This window comes from Terrapene carolina, unplaced genomic scaffold (genome assembly GCF_002925995.2).
Source record: "Terrapene carolina triunguis isolate 2854851 unplaced genomic scaffold, T_m_triunguis-2.0 Scaffold96, whole genome shotgun sequence".
Lineage (NCBI taxonomy): Eukaryota > Metazoa > Chordata > Testudines > Emydidae > Terrapene > Terrapene triunguis.
Window position 1 is genome coordinate 35,203,264 of NW_020664447.1, and position 22,713 is coordinate 35,225,976.

The window sequence follows — 22,713 nt, forward strand, 5'->3', positions numbered from 1 at the left end:
CCCCCCCCCCCGGCGGCCAGAGCGCCGCGCCGCCGCCCCCCTCCAGGTGCCGCCCCAAGCACCAGCTTGGGTGCTTGGTGCCTGGAGCCGGCCCTGGTATTACACTACTGTGAGATTAAAAGCAGCCTTTCACCTGGAAGTGTCAATAGGGCTTACTCCCCTGCTATCATTTGGAGATAATTAGCAGCAACAGCACCTTCTACTACAGCTGAGTGAGGTGTGAAGTGTTGCTCTTACCTCAACAGCACTCTTCAGAGGAGCAGAGGTAAATGCTACAACTAGACCCTCACTGGGATTTTTTTTTAAAAACACTGTTGAATTTCTCTCTTAATCCCGCTCTGGCTCCAGGCAGAGATAGCAGCTGCCCTGTTGATAGCCGAGAGATGGACTGCTTTAAGACCAAGATCTTAAAATAAACAACTGTAGGGCTACCATATGTCCGGATTTCCCCGGACATGTCCGGCTTTTCGGTCTATAAATAGCCGTCCGGGGGGGACTTTTAAAAATCTAAAAATGTCCGGGATTTCCCCCCGGTCGGCTATTTATAGACAGAAAAGCGGCGGCCAAGCGCCGCTGGGCACCCAAAGCCCCTTCCCAGCTCCCCCCATCCCCTGCAGCCTCACCACGCTGTCCGGCCCCGCAGCTGTCTTCCCCTCCTCCACTCCCCTGAACGCTCCGCCCCCCTGCTCCTCCCCCTCCCCTGAACGCTCCGCCCCCCTGCTCCTCCCCCTCCCCTGCTTCCCGCGAATCAGATCTTCGCGGGAAGTCTGAAAAGAAGCAGGGGCAAGCGGGAGGCAGCAGCAGGTAAGCTGGGGCAGGGGGAGGGAGGAGAGCTCCGGGGAGGCGCGGCCTGGGCCGAGCGGCGCCCGGCGGCCCCAGCGGCTCCGGCCCAGCTCAGGCCCTAGCGGCTCCGGCCCCGGTTCCGGCCCCAGGGCGGCGACCCCGGTTCCGGCCGAGCACCCCCGGTTCCGGCCGAGCATCCCCGGCCCGGGGCCTGGCCCTGGTTCGGGCCCCAGCAGCGCCGGCCCTGGTTCGGGCCCCAGCAGCGCCGGCCCAGCCCCGGCCGAGCACCCCCGGCCCGGCCCGGCTCAGGCCCCAGCAGCGCCGGCCCCGGCTCTGGCGGCTCGGGCCCCAGCAGCGCCGGCCCCGGTTCCGGCTGAGCGTGCCAGCCCAGCCCCAGCTGAGCACCTCTGGCCCGGCCCCAAGCCCCGCAACCCCGGCCAGAGTGCAGCCCGATTCCTGGGCTCTTTAAAGCCGGCTCTGGTCAGGGGACAGGGGTTGGATGGGTTGGGAGTTTGGGGGGGGGGCTGTCAGGGGGGCAGGGGTGTGGAGAGGGGTTGGGACAGTCAGGGCCAGGGAGCGGGGTGGGTTAGATGGGTCGGGGGCTCTGGGGGAGTCTGTCAGGGGGGCAAGGGTGTGGAGAGGGGTCGAGGCAGGCAGGTAGCAGAGGGGGTTGGATGGGTCAGGAGTTCTGCGGGTCCTGTCAGGGGGCGGGGAGCAGTTGGATAGGGCATGGGAGTCCCCGGGGGTCTGTCTGGGGGCGGGGGTGTGAATATGGGGTGGGGGTGTGGATAAGGGTCGGGGCAGTCAGGGGACAGGTAGGGTCGTAGGGGGTTCTCAGGAGGGGGCAGTCAGGGGACAAGAAGCAGGGCGGCTTAGATAGGGGTTGGAGTCCTAGGGGGCAGTTAGTGGCGGGGTCCCAGGAGGGGGCAGTCAGGGGACAAGGAGTGGGGGTTGGGGGTTCTGAGGGGGGCAGTCAGGGGGTGGGAAGTGGGAGGGAGTGCATGGGGGCGGGGCAGGGGCGGGGCTAGAACGGGGCTCCTCCCCCCCCAGTGTCCTCTTTTTTGCTTGTGGAAATATGGTAACCCTACAACTGATGGCTAAAACTGGCTCCAAAATCCATATTTAGATGCCTGAAGTCCCATTGACTTAAAAGGGACTGGAGATCTGGCATAGACGCCAAGGTTGGGGGGGATTTAATGAGCCAAAACCCCAGTCCTTGGAGTGTTGTGCATCAATTCTGGTGGGTTTCAGATTCTGAAATAATTGTGGATCAAAACAAATGCCAACTACTAACTTGGCTTTGTGGTACTGCAAGAATACCTGAATACTAGTGATGGAAACCCTCGAAGAGAGGCCAATGGTAGATAAGCATCCAAAGTCTGATACTGATGGGAACCAACAAAGGATGGGCAAGGCACTACCACCCTCTCTGGACACAGCTGCTCTCCCCAACTATGGTCCCCTTTACATGGAATGGTTGACCTGCTGCCCTTCCCTCTTCACTGTGAACAGAAAACATCAAGCCTCTTTGCACTCCCTCTAGCAATTCCAGGGACTCTCCGCTACTTTCTTTCCCAGCTGGATATTGCTTATCGCTCTTCCCTACCCCCAGCTGATTCCATACTTTCCCCATTACTCCTCCAATCCTGGAAGGGTTGGGGAAAGAAATCTCCCTCTCTGTCACTCACCTCTGAATTCAGGAGTGGCTGGGTGAATGGTGGAGGCACTGCTAGGTAGATGTACCACCCACTCTGCACTGAACTCCAGGGAGAGGAGAACCAAGGAGCAGCTGAGACAAACAGAGGGAAAACAGGGACCTGCCAGCCCCACACCTACTCAGCACAGCAGCCTCTATCTTCAGGAGAACCTCATTCCAGCCCTTTGCCCCTCAGCTAGCAGATATAACACTCCAATGGCTGGAATTGGGAACTGCTAGGGTTATAAAACCTGGGCCCAAGCATACCTATGAACATGACTAGGAGGCTATTCTATATAAGTTTTTATACCACGCTCAGCACTGTAGTATTTGAACACCTTCCAGTAGTGTATTCAGTAACATGACTCCACCTCTGTCACATGTTCTCTTATCCTTTCCCCATGGGGAGAAATGTGTACAGTGGAGTGTTTTGGAATTTTCTATTATATATACACATATAGTTATGTCTGTATTAGAAAAGGCCAGCTCAAAGAAATGCTTCTTGGACTTAGAGCAGAAGGTGGTGAGGTTTGTGACGGTCCTTCGTTCCTAGGGGAGTTCATTCTACAGTCGTGGGCCATCCCAAGAAAGCTCCTAGAAAACTCAAATTAAGCTGTAGGCTAACTGATGCCTGCTTATATATACAGAAATGTCTGTGCTTCTGAAAACACTGCCTGGTGTGCAGACCAGTTTGGTAGAAATGCAAATTCTCAGCCAGTCTGACATACTCTACTAATCCACTATGCCACTTAGATAGTCACGATGAAGTTTCAGGCAGTTTCCCCAATTTCAGACTATTAGTTGTGGATATCATTCTCCTCACTGAAATCTCTTTACCTGCCAAATCTTCTACATTGAGATGTTTTTGAGCTATCTATGGGGAAAGAATTATTCAAGATTTTAGAGTGGGAAAATTCATTACTTCAAACCTCCCTTCCTCCTGCCACTCAAATGGCTGAGTTGATTTTGTTCAGCTTTTCCAAAACTTTCATCTTTTGGGGAAAAAGTTAATCTGAAAATGTGAATAATTCAGACACTAGAGTATGTGAATATGATTTATAGCTGAACCAGTTTTGTGTCTGTTGCTATAATATTTGCTGCTCAACGAATGTTACAAAACAGGTTCCCAAACGATGGTCCATGGACCACTGGTGCACTTTAAATCACTTATTGATGGCTACTGAGAAGGTATTGGCTTCTCACTTCCAGCTACTACACTGTCTTCAAAGAACTAAAAGTACCCAGTGTATTTTTCGAGCGTTGCTTTTTCTACATGAGCAATTGCCATAGTTGCAACGGGGATGTTATAAGATTGCTAATGGGAGGGGAGGTGTCCATGAGACACTCTCTGTTAAAAGGTAACCCACACTATGCCAAATTTTGTGAACCTCTACTATAAAATTAAAGCTTAGATCCTGAGGTACTTGTTCATCATTTCATAAGCAAAACTCCCATTTAAGCCAATTGGAGTTTTTCTGAGGAAGGACTGTAGGATTTGGGAGATAGTTTAAAGCATTTTGGGACAGACTGTAAGAAATATCCCCAGAGCTCAGACATTTTGTGATGGTGGGGCTGCCCTGATCCCTAGCATTGGGAAGACCCAGAGGGAAATTTTGCCCTAAGATGCACCGCCACAGATTCCACTTACTTCAGTGGGAATTGATCTGTGTATCTGAGAACAGAATTTTGCCCTGAAAGCATAGTGAGTCTGAAGGGGTCTGTTGCCAGCATGTAGATAATATACACAAAGGAGACATTGTGGGTCCCAGTTCCCTTTTGGTTCATCAGTAGTTAACTAGCTTTCTGAATTCCCACCATTCCTCCTTTCCCTTCAACTTTAAGCTGCTCTACACCAGCCTCGCATAGTGTTTGAACTGATGCCTGGCTGTCAGATCCTGCTGCCTTCCCTTTGCCCTTTAAGGGCCCAGTCCTGCAAGGTGCTGACTATCCTCAACTCCCATGGCTTTCAAATGGAACTGAGGGCTCTCAGCACCTCACAGGATTAGGCCCTTTGAAGACAGAAGTGACTTTGCCTAGTTGGGCATGTGTTCCAATCCCAGCTGTTTCAAAGGAGAATGCTACCATCAGTTAGTAAATGCTGTTCACCACTGAGGCTGTTGGGGTTACATTTTGCTCCTCATCTGAGACAGTGGCTCTAGACAGGTCAATCTCGCTTTCTTGTTCCCATGCACTAACCTAGTGCTGTAGGATTTGGGACGAATTCACAACTCAGCAGAGGAATGTTTAAATCTGATTAAAAAAACTAATGAAACCATTTCTGTGCATGACAGAGTGTGTGTGTCTGCACCATTCTCTACACAGTCCTCAATGTTAGGCCTAAACTGCTCAGCCTTGTGTCCCTTTGATGCATGGGGCATTGGCAGAGGCCATCTCAGTGGCTAAGGACCAGGAGGCACAAAACTCAGTCTGGAATTTATCTGTGAGCTCCCATAGGCTGAAAGCTTTGGTTATTTGGATTTTTCGCACACACAGTGACAGAGCAGGCTTGACACGGATGCAAGTTTCCTTCTTGAAATGTGTTTCACAAAGAACAGTGATGAGTGGACATCAGCATGGATTTTTGTGTATCCCATTCCCCACCCTCACCCCTTATGCCCAATGAATGTTAGGAACACAGCTGGGTGATGGTTAGGGACCTTTGAATCTTCCTTTAAAATGGGCCTACCAAAATTAAAAGGGAAACCAGTTTAGGCCCCATGTTTAGATTTTGTTAAATAAAAAAGGTGTTTACTGACTGTATATTGTTTGTACTTAGCCCCATAGCTGTTCAGGGCTTTTACAGACAAACGTACAGATTGATGTCCCTTTATGGTCCCTGTGCTGAGGCATTTGCAACTGTCCTGGTCATAAAAAGTAGTCCACTTGGTGGGAAGTATTTTTGCTGGACCTAGCCCCGCTGAGGTTATAACTTTAACAAGGGTTCTTGCAAGCCCCTGGTACGCCCAGGAGCAGCACCAGGGTTTTTGGCGCCCAAATCCTGGTGCCCTAGGCGACCGCCTAGGTCGCTTAAATGGAAGCGCCGGCCCTGGGTAAGCCCCTCCAGCACCTCACTGGGAGAAAGGGGCGGGGGCGGGGAGAGAGAGAGACTAATAAATTGTTAATACCAAGTAGATCTAGTTGGGATATGACCAGGGATTGGTTATTGTAAACAGGAAAGAGCAGAGGTCTCATAAACTATAAACACCATGAAGACAATTTTAAATGCAACCCTTACACTATTGTTAGGCAAATGCAGATGAACAAATACAGTAATTGAATATTGTGACACTTGGAAGGAAGCTTTGAATTCCACTGATGCAGCACTCTGCAGTAACGGAGACTGTTCTGCCCTTGATCAGGGTCTTTGGGATTTTTGCAAGATTTTTTTTTTTTTTTGCACTCTATTGCACCAGGAAACCCCCAGAATCTCTAAAGCCCAGCTCTCTGTAGCTTTCTCCATATTCTCACTTGTTTAATTTGGTTTGTGTTTTGGTACCAGGTGTTATAGGTTTTGTCTGTTTTCTTAATTATTATTCAGATGTTTTTAAATTCTGCAGCTGTCACCCACAGATGGATCTAGATCCCAGCAAGCAAAAGGTTATGTGGTGAATCTTATTATGAAGTCACAGCAGAGATTCTGTAGTTAAAGTTGACAGTTCCGTATACAAGTCCTAGTTTTGGCCTCATTTCAGCCTGGGACTTCTCCTGCTTTGTGCCAGCCCAGAGAAGGGATGTTTTTGAAAAGTTTGCAGTTAATTGTATAAGCTGTTTTGAGCTACAGAATTTCAAAAAAATTACTTTTACTTTTAGAAAAGTTAAACCAGCTTTTTTTAAATGCACTCAACTACGGAGTCTGTACGCCAATCTTACAGTATGTATGAAGTCATGAATAAGTTTCAAAGCAAATTAGCTTCCAGATTTTAACTTTTTCAGGGTGAACTTCCTTATTGGAAGGAGCTCCATCAGATTGCCTGATGAAACTTTTAAGCTTTAACTGCTGTGTGGACGAGAACTCTAGTAAGCACAAAACTGTAGCTATGCTCCCCAGAGGCTTATAGCTTCTGTGAAGAATGAAATGGGATTCTTGCAACTGTAAGAGCTGTGGTGGACTAGCAGTCTAGGACCCCAAGTGGGGGAGAAAGGAAGACGAAAGTTACAGTACAGATCACGTGATTACTTCGGTTGGTTGTGAGGAAGTCTTGGTAGTTTAACAATTTATATTCACACAATTTAAAAAAAATCCCTGTTCTATTTCCATTTAAAAAAAGCATCTGTCATGTTGGGACCACCATTGTTAGAGTGGGGCTTTTTTATACTGCTGCTCTTTCACCCCCAACTTTTCCCACTACAGGTTCTATCTCATGTTTTTCCTCCATTTCTCAACCATTCACTCACTGCTTCCTAACACCCTGACTCCACTACTGATTTAGCCCTTGCTAAATGCAACCCATTAGCTAACCCCTTCTCCCACAACAGCTCTCAGGTCCAAAAGTGCAGTCCTTCTCCTGTATAAAGGAATTAATCACAAAGTTCGGAGTGTAGGGACTAGGCTAATCCCCTCCCATGGTGCTCCTGACAGTTGCAACTACTGAGGTCTCTCCTCCAAGAAGAAATAAGGGCTGTTTTACGGAGTCACTCCCCTGGGAGCTGCTACAGTGCAGCTCCTGGGTGGGAGGGAGGCATTTGTTCTCTCCAAATCCTAAATCTGCAGGGAGCTCAGCTAGCAAATCCCCTGCTACTTCTGGTTGCTACTGGTCTGTTCTTGATTTGAACTAGCATCTTAGAATTTCTAATCCAGGACTGCCTGGAGTCTCCAGGAATTATAGATTAATCTTTAATTAAAGATCATGTCATGTGATGACATCTCCAGGAATTCGTCCAACCAAAGTTGGCAACCCTACTTAGAAGTGACAGGCTCTATCGCCCAGCCCCAGTCCCCTGAGCTGCCAATCTCTTTATCTCTTTGTTCATTTCTGTCGTTCATACACATGACACGACCAGCCAAACAATCAGAAAAGATTCATGTCAAGAAATAGCATGAAAACTACAGCTCTCAAAGGGGGAATGAAAAGATAATTCACCAAGGGAAGAGAGAAGACATTCAGAAAAGAGTGACAATGGATATGTAACAATGTTATCTTAGTTAACACTGCATCCATTTCAGGCTCAGTACAATGGGGTAATGTTGGATTGAGTGTACAGCTCACAGAGGTTAATGGTACTGCCTTATGGAGGGAGTTATTCTGAATCACTGCTAATTATCTCTGGTAGCCCTCTTCTGGCTCCTACAGACTGTTAAAGGAGAATCATCTTGCCACTTTTAGCTTTTCAGCAGCTGGTTTTCTTTTCATACTTTGAGATCAGAAGCATAGTGTGGAACTGTTAATTATTGTTTATTTGTGCTATGTTCTTTCCTTTTGAATAATTCCCAGAGAAAAATGTTCGTGAAGATATTTTTAGGGCTAAAAATATAAATTAATAGAACACTATAGTTTAATAAAAAAAGTAACCTTAACCCTTGAAAAGCCAGGAATTCCACAGTTAAGGATCCAACACTCACCTTAACTCTCTCCTCTGTCCTCAGTCACTGTCCACTAACAGGCTAGAGACCTAAACCAGTTGCCACACAAAGCTTATGGTATGTCTAGCCTGTTGAGTATATACACCATACTAGTATAGCTTATCTCCTATTGCATGTAGATATAACCAGCATCCTCCCTCCTAACTGATATCAGTTACAGAGTGACTCCATCATGCATCTGGAGGGTGTCAGGCTGGACTATGTGCAGACACTAAGGATCCAATGTGGGGAGGCCCCCAAATTTTTCTGTCTATTGGCATTTTTAAAATGTCCATCACCAGTATCTCGCCTCTGGCAGTAGGTGGGTGAGGGGTCTCAGCTGATTGCTGCCAGTACAGCATGCAGACCCAGACTAAGGTAGCAGGAGGAGCAAGATAGGCACAAGGGGTGGGATTCACAAGGGGAAACTTAGGCCTGGTCTACACTAGGCTTTTATGTCGAATTTAGCGCCGTTACATCGAATTAACCCTGCACCCGTCCACACCACGAAGCTATTTAGATAGACATAGAGCTCTCTTAAATTCGACTTCTGTACTCCTCCCCAACGAGAGGAGTAGCGCTAAATTCGAAATGGCCATATCGAATTAGGCTAGGTGTGGATGGAAATCGACGCTAATAGCTCCGGGAGCTATCCCACAGTGCACCACTCTGTTGACGCTCTGGACAGCAGTCCAAGCTCGGATGCTCTGACCAGCCACACAGGAAAAGCCCCGGGAAAATTTGAATTCCCTTTCCTGTCTGGGCAGTTTGAATCTCATTTCCTGTTTGGACATCGTGGCGAGCTCAGCAGCACTGGCAACGATGCAGAGCTCTCCAGCAGAGATGGCCGTGCAATCTAATAGAAAGAGGGCCCCAGCATGGACTGATCATGAAGTCTTGGATCTCATCGCTGTGTGGGGCGATGAGTCCGTGCTTTCAGAGCTGCGCTCCAAAAGAAGGAATGCTAAGATCTACGAGAAGATCTCAAAAGCCATGGCAGAGAGAGGATACAGCCGGGATGCAACGCAGTGCCACGTGAAAATCAAGGAGCTGAGACAAGGCTACCAAAAAACCAAAGAGGCAAACGGACACTCCGGATCCCAGCCCCACACATCCCGTTTCTACGAGGCACTGCATTCTATCCTAGGTGCGGCCGCCACCACTACCCCACCAGTGACCGTGGACTCTGAGGATGGGATATTGTCCGCGGCCAGTTCCTCGTCGGACATGTTAGCGGACGGGGAAGATGAAGAAGGAGATGAGGAGGACGAGGCAGTCGACAGCGCTGGCACCGCTGATTTCCCCGACAGCCAGGAGCTCTTCATCACCCTTACCGAGATCCCGTACCAACCGTCCCCATCCCTTACCCCGGACACAGAATCAGGGGAAGGATCAAGCAGTAAGTGCTGTAAACATTTAAACATTTATTTTTAACAGAACGGGAATATTCATAATATTAACAATGTGTTTTTACTAAAGTGCTTTAAACATGTAAAAAATTATCTGCTACAAAACTGGAATATTTACAATGGTAACAAAGGGTTTCTCATGATTTCTCTGCCTTAGGCTCTTCACAATTTAGTCCCAAGTATTTAAAAAAAAATTTACAATGTCCGGTACTTCATGATTCTGCGGCCCAAGACTCTCCACTCTATAGTCCCAGTGCACCTAGGCGAAAATCCGGTCAATATGGCCGGGGATTGAGGCGAAATCCTCATAGGAGAACTCCTCGTAGGTCTCATGGAGGTAGATTTCCAGCCTGTTCATCAGGTTCCTGGGTAGGGCGATCTTATTTGGCCCTCCGTGGTAGGAGACGTTTCCCCGCCACGACACAATATAGTACTCCGGGATCATCGCACGACATAGCATGGCGGCATACGGCCCAGGTTTCTGCATGCTTTCCCTAAGCATGCGTTCCTTCTGGCTGTCCGAGATCCTCAGAAGGGTGATGTCGCTCATGACGCCCTGCTTTGGATTAGGGAGGGGAATGTTAGCATTGGGACTGCTTTACAGCCACGCGGTGGAGGGAGAGGGGCAGCATACAGGGATCTTTCCCTGGGACAGCCGCGAGGGGGTGGGACAGGGGCCGAGTTCATGCTTGCCTGATTGCTGGCAGCAGAGACTGGCATTGCTTTCAATGTGAAAGGAGGCCAGTGCTACTAATAGAGTTTTAAGCAGCCACAAGTCTACGGCTTACCATGATTGCCCGCTACAGAAGTTCAGGTCTGCAGCCACGCTTCTGAGATCACTCCAAGACCACCGCAAGTCCACAGGCACTGAAGGCGAGGGCCGAAAATTCGACCTTGTCCTGAGTGCGCATGTGAGAGGTGCAGTGCATGGTCTTGTTCACAGAGAAAGACTAGGTTCTTTGTGCACAACTTAATTTATCTGTCTCAGGAATTCACTCCCTTTTTACAATTCACACAGACACATCTGCGACGGTCTCCCAACCCAGCCTGTCAGCACACTCCCAGAGGCTAGCGCAGATTAGGCGGAGGAAGAAGAAGACGCGTGAAGACATGTTCTCAGAACTAATGGGCTGCTCCCGAGCCCAGGCAGCCCAGCAGACACAGTGGAGGGAGAACTTGTCACAAATGCACCGAGCAGTCATGGAACGGGAGGAGAGACCCCCATTCAAATCTTTTCTCCTCATCAAGCAGGGGGGAATTGAACCTGGGTCTCCCACAACCTAGGTGAATGCGCTAACTATTGGGCTAAAAGTTATAAGGTGGGCACCTCTTCTGACCAGGGTGGGACCTGATCTGGTAGGCAGCCGCTGAGCACACCTGCTGGATCAGACGCCAGATGAGAGAGAGGTGGTCGAATGCCTGTCTCCCCCGGTTTGTGAATTGCTCTGGGGTTAGGCAGGAGGTAGGTGTCTAGACGCCGAGAGGGAGGCAGCAGTGTGCATGCGGTGCAAAGGGAACTCTTGCCCTGAAAACTGAGGTGCTGAGTTAGTTTAGGCACCTAGAGGCTTCAGAGGGAGTTTTGTGGATCGCAGTGGAGCCTAAAACTGAAAGTGAGGGTCCTAAACTCAGATGTAGGCACCTGAGTACCTTTGTGAATCCTGGCTTTGTTGACTGATAATATCACTCACTGAGCTCTTCAGCAGCTAGCACATCATGTCTGCTGCAGGTCCCTGTGCGACAGATATTACAACCCCATGCAGTATCTTTGGGGAACACTGTATTAAATCGATTAATGGATTTTGCACGATTGTGTTCTACTCTATGGGGGACGGTTATCACAGCTCCTCCAGGAACAAATTGTGTGTGGTGATTACCTGTTGGGATTGTAAATGACTCCAGAGAAGCACCACCCCCTGGGGTGCTTGCATTTGCTGGCTCAGCCTGGGTTTTCCAGAGTCTCAGACAAAGAAAGGGCTTTTGATATAAAAAGACTGAATTTGAACTGGCTCAGGGCCTTCTTTCTGATGCAACAAACAGACAGGGCCTTCTGTCCAGACCTGGGGAGGGGGTGGGTTCTTGTAGAAGGTTTGGAAAGACTTTGGTCTACTAGGGGCCCATAAGACTGGTCAGTGACTCCTAGTACGTTTAGTGCATGTTTATCTGTTTTATTTATTTATTTTTCTAGTTTTTTTCTGTAATGCTTTTATCTTATGAATAAATGTGCTTATTTAGAAAGAACTGAGTGGTGACTTGTAACTGCTGGCAATGCACTGGCCATAGCGCATGGAGAGAAAACAACATACAGGCACTGGCCATTAGGCAGACTGACTTGCTGGGGATATCACAGTGTGAGATAGGGAGCTGTGCAGCCTTTACGCCCCTGGTCAGAAGGGATTGGCACAAGGGTCCCTGCCCAGAGACAGGTGATGGCTGGAGACCTGAGATCTGACTGGGAACTATTGCAGTGGACCACTGAGGGGCAATACACATGTAGTTACCCTGAAACTGTTACAGTCCTGATGGAATCTTCATCTCCTTCGTGTCATTCACTGAAATGATCTATGCTGGAGACTGTCTGGCGAATCTCATGATGTGATCAAGGCCGAGTAACAAATGGGACCTGGGTGTGTGCATTTCAGGTTTTTTATCGCTGCTGCCCTCCTGCCTGCAACTGGAGAGAGTCCCTTTAATAAAAGGAACTCATTAGTAACCAATAATGTGTGCTGGCAACACAATCAGATTTCCAGACTTTGTGCAAAGTGCAGTTGTTTCCAAAGATAACTCTATAGTGATCTCAAACCAGCTGCAGCTTTAGCCGGATGGCCCGAACCCTGCTGTCGGTAATACCAACTCATTACATTATTGTGCAATTGTTAATTCTCAATAAAAACCGGTCTAGTTCTCCACTCTCTTTTTCCCTTCTGTAATCACTCACAGCTGTATAAAACAACCAAATTAGAATTCTCTACTCACTTACACACTGGGTAGCAGTTTACATTCACTTAGCACAGGTATAGATGGCTATATAAGGCAGTGGAGAGTCAGACCCAATTTGTGGGATTAAAAAAAAAAACTAATTGGTATTTTAATAACAAACAAGGTACTAGATTTTATTGGCAGATGGCAAATTGACAGATGGCAAACTGCTAGGGTGTACTAGCAAAATATAAGTGGTGAAACTGCAACTGAATACGGCCTTAGTAGATCCTCTCTTGCATATGGAATACAGTGCAGGGTATCTTTCCCAGGAGGAGATTATTGCCATGGAAAGGGGATTAGTGTTATTAAAATAATACTGTCACTGAAGAATCTAAATTATGGAGAGATTCAGGAAGTTGGGTTTATTCTGGGTGGAAAATAAGAGACGTCGGGGTGACCTAATGTAAGGTTTTGCGATTATGAAAGAGATGGATAAGGCAGAGAGGTCACCTTATGGAGAGGGTCAGAATCAGGAGATGTGAAAGTGATGGATGAGGAGTGTAGCAGTAATCTGATGGAGCCATTCAATTTAAGTGATAATCGGCATAAGAAACCACTTACTGGGGAAGCTGACTGAGGAATCTACATTATTTGCTTCCAGGGAGAGGATAAGCAGTGTGCTGTGAAAAAGCAGGAAGGTTGATTGAACTTAAATTAAACCAGGGCAGGCATATTGGGTTGGATGGCTTTCTCTGGTTCCAAACATTCCTCCCTGTCAGTATTGGGATGGCTGGCCTTTCTCTAGAGATGCTCCCAGCTAGAAGAGCAAAAGCTAAGATGGAATTGGGCAAAGGCTGGTATTATCTGCACAACCTCCACACCAGCGTATACTAGTGCAGGGAGGGCAGTGTGTTTTGCTATCTGTACAGCACTGTCCTCCCCTCTTATGCCCTGTGGATGCCCCTTTTCTGCCTCTTAATACAACCTGGAGCTATATTACTGATCTCTGGGCCTCCTCTGTCAAATACTACAGTGAGTATTGTATGAGTGTGGTATAAAAGTCTGTATGGCATAGACTAGCCACCCCATCAATAGACATGGTTAGAGAGACTAGCAGCCTTTCCTGCAAAATGGCTTTTGTTTACTACGCAAAGGGGATCTCTGGGGGCTTGAAGGAGGGATTCACGGTCTGCTCAAATGTCTCCCAGCAGAACTCAGGAAAACTCTACAAAGCTCATCCTCTATGATCTTTCCATGGGAGAAGGGATCTGGCCTGTAGTTAGGAGCATGCTGTGTATTCATTAATCCCTCTGAGGAAATAAACGTTCCTGTCTCATCTCTGTGTTGAAGAGTTCACCTTACAATCCATAAAGGTTACTCCAGAAGGGCTCAGAGAATTGGCGGTTATTAATTGGCTGCCAAAGAAGACTATCTAGTACCTTCCACAGAGGCTTAAGAATGTTCTTCCATATTATAAAAACAGTGTGAATAGCACAATCCCTGGTAAGATCCCTAAACTCATTTCTGATCATCAGTCTGTTACCTGAAACTGCAACTAGCAATAAGAAAATCTGTCAAAGATGGTCCAGCAGTTGATGTTCAACAGGGCACAGAAACACCACCCAACGCTTTAGTACACAGACTGAAGAAGAATATTGGAGCCAGCTGAAACTGAAAGAGGAATGTAAGAAGGCAAAGTATAATTGGAACCTGACCAGGACGCAAGGACTGAATCCCTACTATTGCGAAAGGGACAATGGAACTCTTAAGACCACAAGTTCTCAAGACCATGGCTTCATGTCTCGCCAGAAAGCCTGCACATCCAACCGTGTAGCATCCCCTATCGTCATGCTGGGCATGTGCTCAGGCAGCGCTGACTCAGAGAGAGGAGTGTGAGTCACTGACAGCACAATTACTTGCCAAAGGCATGTAGGGCAGAGGTATTCCGCCATCTGTAACCACTGGTCAGCTTCAGGTCCCTTTAGAAACCTATTTGACATTAGGTTAGTTCTCTTCTCTTTTCAGCTGGACTCACAGACCAGGAGAGACAGAGTCCTCTGCGCTACAGACCCTTCATTTGTGATGGTTCCAGGTAAATGTCTTGATGTATGTTGAAATGGATCCCAGGCACTTTCTCTCCAGCCGATTGTTACCTGAAATGAATGTTGTGCAAATCGTAGGGCACGACCTAGTACCCCTAAATGCAAAAATACCCCCCCACCCACACACTCCCGCTTCTGCAGTTGATAATTAACCCTTAGCTCTCATGTCCCCTAGAACACCAGCACTAAAATAAAACCTTAGACTCCCGCCCACTCCAAGAGCTCCAGAGGGGCCGCTGAGAGATCATCTGAACTCGGGAGCGCGTTCGGTCCATTCCCGCCACAAGGGTCCAATGCTAGGCTGGCACCGTTAGGGGTCCGGCTCCCGGCGTGCGTCTGATCACATCTGTGGGCTTCAGAGAAAAGGGCATTAGGACCCTGAGGATCTCGCTCTCTTTTTCTGCTCTGCAGGACTGAGCCGTGAGAGCAGAGCTAAAACAAACAGCTGTGACTGTAAGAGCCAGCCAAACCGAGAGAGGGAGAATCCTGTCCCCAGCACCCTCCTCTCCCCCACCCCCCTTACACAGACCTGACCCGTCTCTCGCCTGAGCCCCAACCTCTTCTCCAGTTTATCAGGCTCCCACGCTCCACTGGGGCTTTCGGGATGAGGAGGATCAGGGCTAATGCCATTGCAATCCTGACGGTAGCCTGGATCCTGGGCACTTTCTATTACTTATGGCAGGACAACAAGCCTCATTCAGCAGCATCCAGCAGATCCCCTAGCAGCAGCGGCAGAAATGGGCAGAGATCAGCTGCGAGGCTGGAGAGCCACAGGGAAGATGGGACCATCCCCCTCACTGTAAGTGAGACGCGCTCGCAGAGCGGATCACATTTTAATTCTTCAGCAGCGATTGTTGCAGGGAAATTGCATTGCATGTTGGTGCTGCTGCCGGGTGAGGTGTTGGCAGGAACATTAATCTAGTTTGTCAGAGATTGGTGGGGGCTGGTGAATGAATGGGGGGGGGGATACATTAGAGGAGGTGTTAGGTTTGCATGGGTTTCTTTATATTTATTTTAGCATTCTGGCTTGTAACCATGACAGCACTTACAATTGGGGAGCACTATCCAAAGGCTTGGAGAAATAGACTACCGCTGAATGTAAAGTGTTTGCAAGTCGTGTCCACTGGATGGCCAGGGTCTGTTTCTCTGACTGGGAGCTGGATTTCCTTTTTGGCTAAGAAAGGGGTGGATGAAACAGCCGTGAAGGCTTTTTGGGTTGTGTTCAAGCTGCATGTTTTAAATGAGGCCAGAAGGATTTGCATTTGCAGAAAGCAGTTTCTTCGGTCCTGGGCTCCATGATCCTTGCTCTGGAAGGATTGTGAGGGTCAGGGCCCGGGGGAGTAATATTGCAACACCCACACTGCCATGTGGCGGGTTTGGTGGGCTCAGCTGCATCATCCATTAGTTGTTGTACATCCTAGTGTGAGAGCACAGCACAGCGTGCGAGCCTGGAAGTTAAAACTGAATTAAGCCAGAGGAAGCTCTCTGCTGTTAGACTCATGTTTCGGTTGAGCTCAGAGCGAGACAGGAGGGGTAGGCAGCCCTGGTTTATCCCTGCTTACATCCAGACTGGCTCCCTGCTTCCCACCTATTTGATTTCTGACCCCCGGGCCCCATTTGAGGCACTGTATCAAAAAGACCTGCACTCTGCTTTTCCTGGGGATGTCCAGGAGTTTGGCAGTGGGGTCAAATAGAGCTTCTCCTCTCCCTGTATTAGGGGAGATAAGAACCATTACGGTCTTTCGGTTTTTCCTCTTTCAGGCTACAAGATAATAATAAAAAGCCACTATTTACTGTAAGAAATAATACAAATAACCAAATAAAAAATTCATTGAGTCCATTCTCAGTGGTAAGCTGGGTAAGACCGCTCAGAAAGTGGAAGATGTCATTGTTTATGTTTGTCTATGAATCATCTGGTTACACAGACATGGAAAGGAACAGAAACAGCATGGTCTAATAGTTAGAGCAGGAGCCTGGACACCAGGATTCTTGTCTTTTCTTAGTGACTTGCTTTGTAACTTTGGCCAATATCCCAGTTTCTCCATCTTTAAATTAGGGCTAATGTGTAACCATCACATGGGGGTCATGAGGCTTAATTTATTAATGTGTATAAAACACTATGAGATCCTACAATGAGAGATGCTTTAACAATTGGTGCATATGTGTATATATATATATAATATAGAACATAAGAACGGCCATACTGGGTCAGACCAAAGGTCCATCTAGCCCAGTATCCTGTCTTCCAACAGTGACTGTTGCCAGGTGCCCCAGAGAGAATGAACAGAACAGGCAATCCTCAAGTGATCCATCCCCTGTCACCCACTTCCAGCTTCTGGCAAACAGAGGCTAGGGACACCATCCCTGCCCATCCTGGCTAATAGCCATTGATGGACCTATCCTCCATGAACTTATCTAGTTCTCTTTTGACTCATGTTATAGTCCTGGCCTTCACAACATCCTCTGGCAAAGAGTTCCACAGGTTGGCTTCCGTATGTTGCCTTATAACCAAGGAACTCTACAGGAAAGGTCATGTGGTGAAGGTGTAGGGCTAGAGTCAGGAGACCTGGGGTCTGTTCCTAGCTGGGCCACAGAGATCCCAATTTCCAGTGTGCTCTTGGACAAGTCACTTTGCCTGTTTCATAGTTTTTCCATCTGTAAAATGAGGGAAATCATAAACTTAGCTACCTCTCCGAGGGGTTGTGTGACTTCATGCCTTCATGTTTGCAAAACCTCTTGAAATCCTCAGAGGGAAGATGCTGTAGAAGTGCCAAGCCTTATTATATTACTAATGTGTGGTATGTATGTGCGCATGCTCATAGACATACACAAATGGTGTGATGATAAACTGTAGTCATTATTATTAAAATATGGCATTATTGGTGGAGTACCATAAAAATTGTCATTAAAAAAAAAATAGGGATGGGTCAGCCTGACCTGGGCTTCCATCCCAAACCCATTAATACAGAGGGATAATGCTGCTCTCTGCCTCCCCATTCCTCTCTGTAATTGGAGTCATAGGATTTGCTACCATACTGGTCTATCTACTCCAGATTCCTGTCTCCAGTAGAGGCCAATAGGTAATGGGAGAAAGGAAGGTGAAACCCTCCTGTAATGCACCTGACTGACTGTGCAGTGCTGTACATGGAATACTCCTTCCCGACCCCTGCAATGATCAGTTTGTACAAGAAGCAGGAGAATGGAAGCAGTCAGATCTTCTGAGTGACCATGTTTCTCAAATATATTATATACACAATGTACTTTCCTAAATGTTCTGTCTGCTGCTGTGAGAGTCAAGCCAATCAAATGCCGTATTCTTGCTGATGTGACCCCCTGCGGTGGCATTACTGTTGATTTGGCACCACAGTGAGAGAGTAACGGACTTTACTGTGATGGAATGTGAATAACAAGCAGTCAGTCCCATTTGTAGCAGTCTCATTGGATTGCTAGAGACAGCTCTGGGAGGAGGTGAGGCAGAGGAATAACCGAGGAGCCAGTCTGGGGTGGGAGGGGAAGATCTGTGGGCAGAGAAGCTGGAGAGCAGGGTGGTTGACATGCATTCCTGCAGGCTCTCTCCTAGGCACACTTGGCGTAGGTTGTGATTTTTCAAGGCATATAAAATGTGACGTTTTAGTTGCTTTTATACAGGAACAGAAGCTATTAATATATAGAGAAACAGGTGCTCCTGGCTCTGTAGTGCCTTCATCTCAGGTCTCCTTAAGGAGTTAATTACTTTGCATAATAAACAATGTCAACACTATTTGTTTACTAGGTGTATCTATTGGCTGTTAACTTTTCCAAAGTTCCAGGGTGTTTAGATCTACAGTTTTGGTTTGGCCGACTATAGAATTGTTAAGGTAAGCCACACAGTTTGGCTCCAGATTCAGATGTATCTCTGGTTTTTGTGGTTGGCATCTGGGGATTTGTTTGAGGCTCGTCCTAATGTGATTGAGATCCTTTGGAAACACATTGTTTTGTAGTTTTAAAAACCCTCTTTTTACTGCTTTTGTCTGCAAATCTCTTCTTCGGCCAAGTGAGTCGAGAAGTTCTGCTCTGTGCCGTTGCAAATCCCAGGTGAATGACATGTTTAAAAAATGGAAATGCCTTTGGGGGTTTTACGGGACTCTTTTTATCCCCTCTTGAGATGGAAAATAAAAATATCTCCAGGTAAAACCTACAGCTGACTAAATGGAGAATGAGCACGTAGCAAGGCCACTAAATAACTGCCTGACTTCTGATAGCCAATGTGAGCCTGAATTTCAAACTTGGGTGCCTAAAATTTTGAGTCTGCTATGGAAATCTCTATATCAACCCTAATCATTAGTGGGAGGTCAGGTGCTACAGTGATGGGTCTCCAAGAAATACCTTAGACTAGATAATGTTGGACACTCAAATCCCTGTTCTAGGCACAGAAGTTTTAAAATTTGGCCTCTCTGGGACAAAAGTCATCCTTGGTTTCATCCCACTGAAATCCAGAGCTTTGGAGCGGAGCCTGGAGCTGGAGCACAGACCAGTAGTTTTTTGCCCGGAGCTGGAGCAGAGCCGGAGCGGAGCAATTCAAAAATTTGATTGCTCCAAATCCCCGCTGAAATCAACAGATTTAGCTCCTCAGGTTTAAAAAAATAAATGAACATACTGACTAGGTCAGCTTTGGAAATCATCTGCAAAGCTGTTGTCCTTTTGAAATAAACATGTAGATGGACTAGTAAAAATCTGCGATAGGGTATGTCTACACTACGCAGCTTCTAGTGACACAGCTGTGCCGCTACAGCCGTGCCTCTAAAAGACGCACAGTTTAGCAGCTGTTTGTCAGTGCTCCTGCCAACAAAAACCTTCCACCTGCAACAGCGGCGTTAGCGTTCTCCTGCCGACAAAGCACTGTTCACACCGGTGCTTATCGTCGACAAAACTTTTGTCTTTCAGGGGGATGTTTTTTTTTAACACCTCTTAACGACAAAAGTTTTGTCTTTCACTTGCCATTGTAGACATAGCCATAGTTACAGGCAAAGCTCAACTCCTGTGTGTCTGGCTCTCCAAATTCCCTCGCCAAAGACCACAAATGATCTGCAAATAGCTGGTGGTTGTTCCTGTAGGATGGGGGACCCAAAATACAGCCCAAGAGCCAAAGGCAAATGCTCAGTGCTGAGTTGCTGTTATTATTTAATATTAAATACAACCCACAGAATCCAAAGGGGCAAGCTCACTCACAAGCAGTTATCACAAAGTTATCTGCACCGCTGTGTAGTGATGAGGCGTGTGAAAATGAAACAGTTGCATGAAGGGGATCATGGCATCCCTAGAGAGGCTGTAGAGGGCCCAGCACCAATCCCAAACAGGCTAGCACAGAATAGTTATTGGGGTAACCGTGGGAATCCATCCTTACCTGGCATCAGTGGTCCAGAAGGGCAGTGGATGCTATTGACTCGTAGGCGGAAAGAGCAGCAGTGAAAGGAGTGAGGTGCAGCCCTGCTGCCTGGGTACAGGTTGCGGGTGAATTCCAACCCTTCTTGGAATAACCCACCCACAGCTTGATTAACCCAGACTAATATGGGAAGGATTAAAAATTCACCCAAAATACATTCTCTCTGGCCACTCTTTTTTTTTAATAAACTGCAGGCTGAGAACAAATCAGAATCTGATCAGCTGAGCTGCAGGACTTGGTTGCTGGTGAATTGAGCCAACAAGCACTCCCTGTTCATCTCTCAAGGAAGGAGCAAATACCACAGTCCTGGATATTTATTTTTTATGTTTAACAACATGGTACTTTTCTTAGGAGTAGCCCTGAGGCTCCTGCACGTTGCTCACATGGCTCTCTCTGTTGCAGCGTTTGGGCTTTTCTGAAAAACAGCATTCCAATAAATGTGCCCTCCTTTCTCTTTCTCCCCAGTGGGATGATGTCTTCAGCTCCCCATAGGTTTCCCTTACACAGAAACTTTAAAATGGGTGATCAAAGGGTTCTTGGCAATACTTACACACTGAATTTCAATGGGTTAATCATTTGCCTCTTTTCTTCCATCTCTGTTAGCACAGATGTGATGGACGCTTGCTTCCCTTCCCAAAAGACTGAGAAAGCTGCCCAGTACATTTATGCCCTGTAAAATCCGTGGTCCTAAACGTGAGCCTTTTGAGGAGAGTAAAGCCACTGTTGTCACACAGCGAATGCCTGCATGTCAGGTACATGGCTGATGTACAGTTTTGAAAATGGAGCCTCACTGCTGTCTCTCCATGTAGTGGTGGTGATGATGCAAAAGGCATAGTAATAATTTGCATTTCCCCAATAATCAAAGGCTGGGCATATGGCCACCTTTACTTCCCCAGCTCGTGTAAAGTTTCTGGAGCATTACAAGAACAGCTCAGCTAGACCACTGACTAGAGAATTACTGATGATTGAGTCGGGTGATCTTGTCCAGTGACGCTGGAACAATTTGTATAGTGGGGATGCTGAGAGCCTTTGAACCAATCTGTGAACCCTGTATATGATGGAAACCACTTCAAGCCATGGGTGCAGCAGCACCCCTAGTTCCAGCATCTATGATCTTGTCTGTCCTGCAGGGCTGGTACAGGATTGTTCCCTATGGTTTATTCTCCCATACTCTTGTCCTATCCAGTTTTATACATCCCAAGCAATGTCCCTCACATCTCTTAGGAGACTATTCTACAGCTGATAGACCTCACTGTCTAATATTCTGTCTACATTTCCTTCCATAAAATCCCATTACTCTTTGGTGTGGTAGAAAGAGAGCCTGAGACATAAGGCCTTGTATCCATTTCTATTTTGTATCAATATCCATTTTGACCAGCCTAAATAATACATCTCCCCTGTTGGAGTTTGTTAACAAATCCTTTACCCTTCTCTCCATCCGTCTGAAGATTTCAAAATACTCTGCAAACATTAGTGGATTAAGCTTCACCACCTACTGTGAGATAGGGAGCAGTATTATCTCCATTTTACAGATGGGGAAAGTGAGGCGTAGGGGTTAAGAGACTTGCCTGAGGTCACATAGTGAGTCAGTGGAAGAGTCAGGTAAAGGACACAGATCTTCTTACTCCCAGTCCTGCGTTTTAGCTGTAAGGCCATTCTCCCTGCTCCCCCTTTTACTATCCTCTTACACCCTTTGGATCCTGATAGATTTAACTGCAATTTAGCACTCTACCGATAATCAGTTCTATTTATTTTTAACAAACTATTGGGGAAATAGAGAGTGCATGTGTGCATTTTAAAAAGCCCCCTGCTAGATCTGATACCCTCAAACTCTGATACCCTTACTCTTCACACGTCTGAACCAGCTATTTCTAGCTGACATTTACTGGTGCTCCTGAGCTCCCTAATAGTCCTGTGGAATGGTTATGTCGTCCCCCCTCCCCCCTTCCCATTTGCTGCTGTCAAAACCAGATATGATATTTCACTCACAACTGGGATAAACTGCATCTTTCATGGTTCAATAGGCAATCTCTTTTATTCTGCAGAGGTTTCTATCCTACTGGGCTCCCTAGGCTTGTGTGCCTGCCTGGAGGCAGTTCTTGTCAGTTTCAGTGCTGTAGCTATGGGAATACAGGTGGCTCCCAAATAAATAAATAAATAAAATAACTGCAAGAGAAAGAACTCCCTGTAGTGGCACTTTACCATGCTCATGAAATACAGGTTTTATTTCACGTCCTGCTGTGCTGCTGAGGAGGTAGAACCTAATAATTAAAAATATATCACAGCTCATAAAAGCGTCCTCTTGAGCTGGGGGAAATCTGGTTTCTGTAGAATTTTACTCTTCCTAGTTAATTTGTGCCTGACTGTCCCATAGTCAATAATTTGCCTTGTTGTCCCAGTTTAAGAATTTAACCAAGTTTCTTCTTCTACCACACTGGGTTGATGAAAATTGATTTGCATCTGTACGTGATCATAAAGTGGCAGTCCCCGCCAGCCTGTTTGATCTCTTCAAGGCTGCTCATTGAATTTGCATTTTTGTATAAGATGTGCTCTACAAAGTAGGTGATCAGACTCTGGATTCGGAGAGAATCCAAAGCAGTTCAGGCTTTTGTGCAAACCTTTGAATGCCTCATAATATTCAGTGTCTTGTGAAATATTGATGTTTTTCTTAAAATGACCTTTTCCCCCACAGGAAACTATTTCTTCTCCTGCATCATTAAAGGAAAGAGGAATGTTGCAGAGTTCTTGGGCTCTTCCTCATGCTAGAATGCAGGACTGTCTTGAAGGAGGGTCTTGCTAAAACTAGCTTGCAGGAGGGGTTG

General features: G+C 47.0%; 1 protein-coding gene across 1 annotated transcript in view; it reads left to right on the forward strand.

Annotated features, from left to right (window-relative positions):
• Window positions 1-14,946: 14,946 nt before the first annotated feature.
• The window catches only part of GALNT16 (polypeptide N-acetylgalactosaminyltransferase 16), a 114,720-nt gene continuing 106,953 nt past the window's right edge, over window positions 14,947-22,713 (forward strand). The window contains exon 1 of the mRNA XM_026651423.2: window positions 14,947-15,268. Within this exon, the coding sequence (XP_026507208.1) occupies window positions 15,074-15,268 (195 nt within the window). The 5' untranslated portion in view covers window positions 14,947-15,073. The remainder of the gene's footprint in view (window positions 15,269-22,713) is intronic.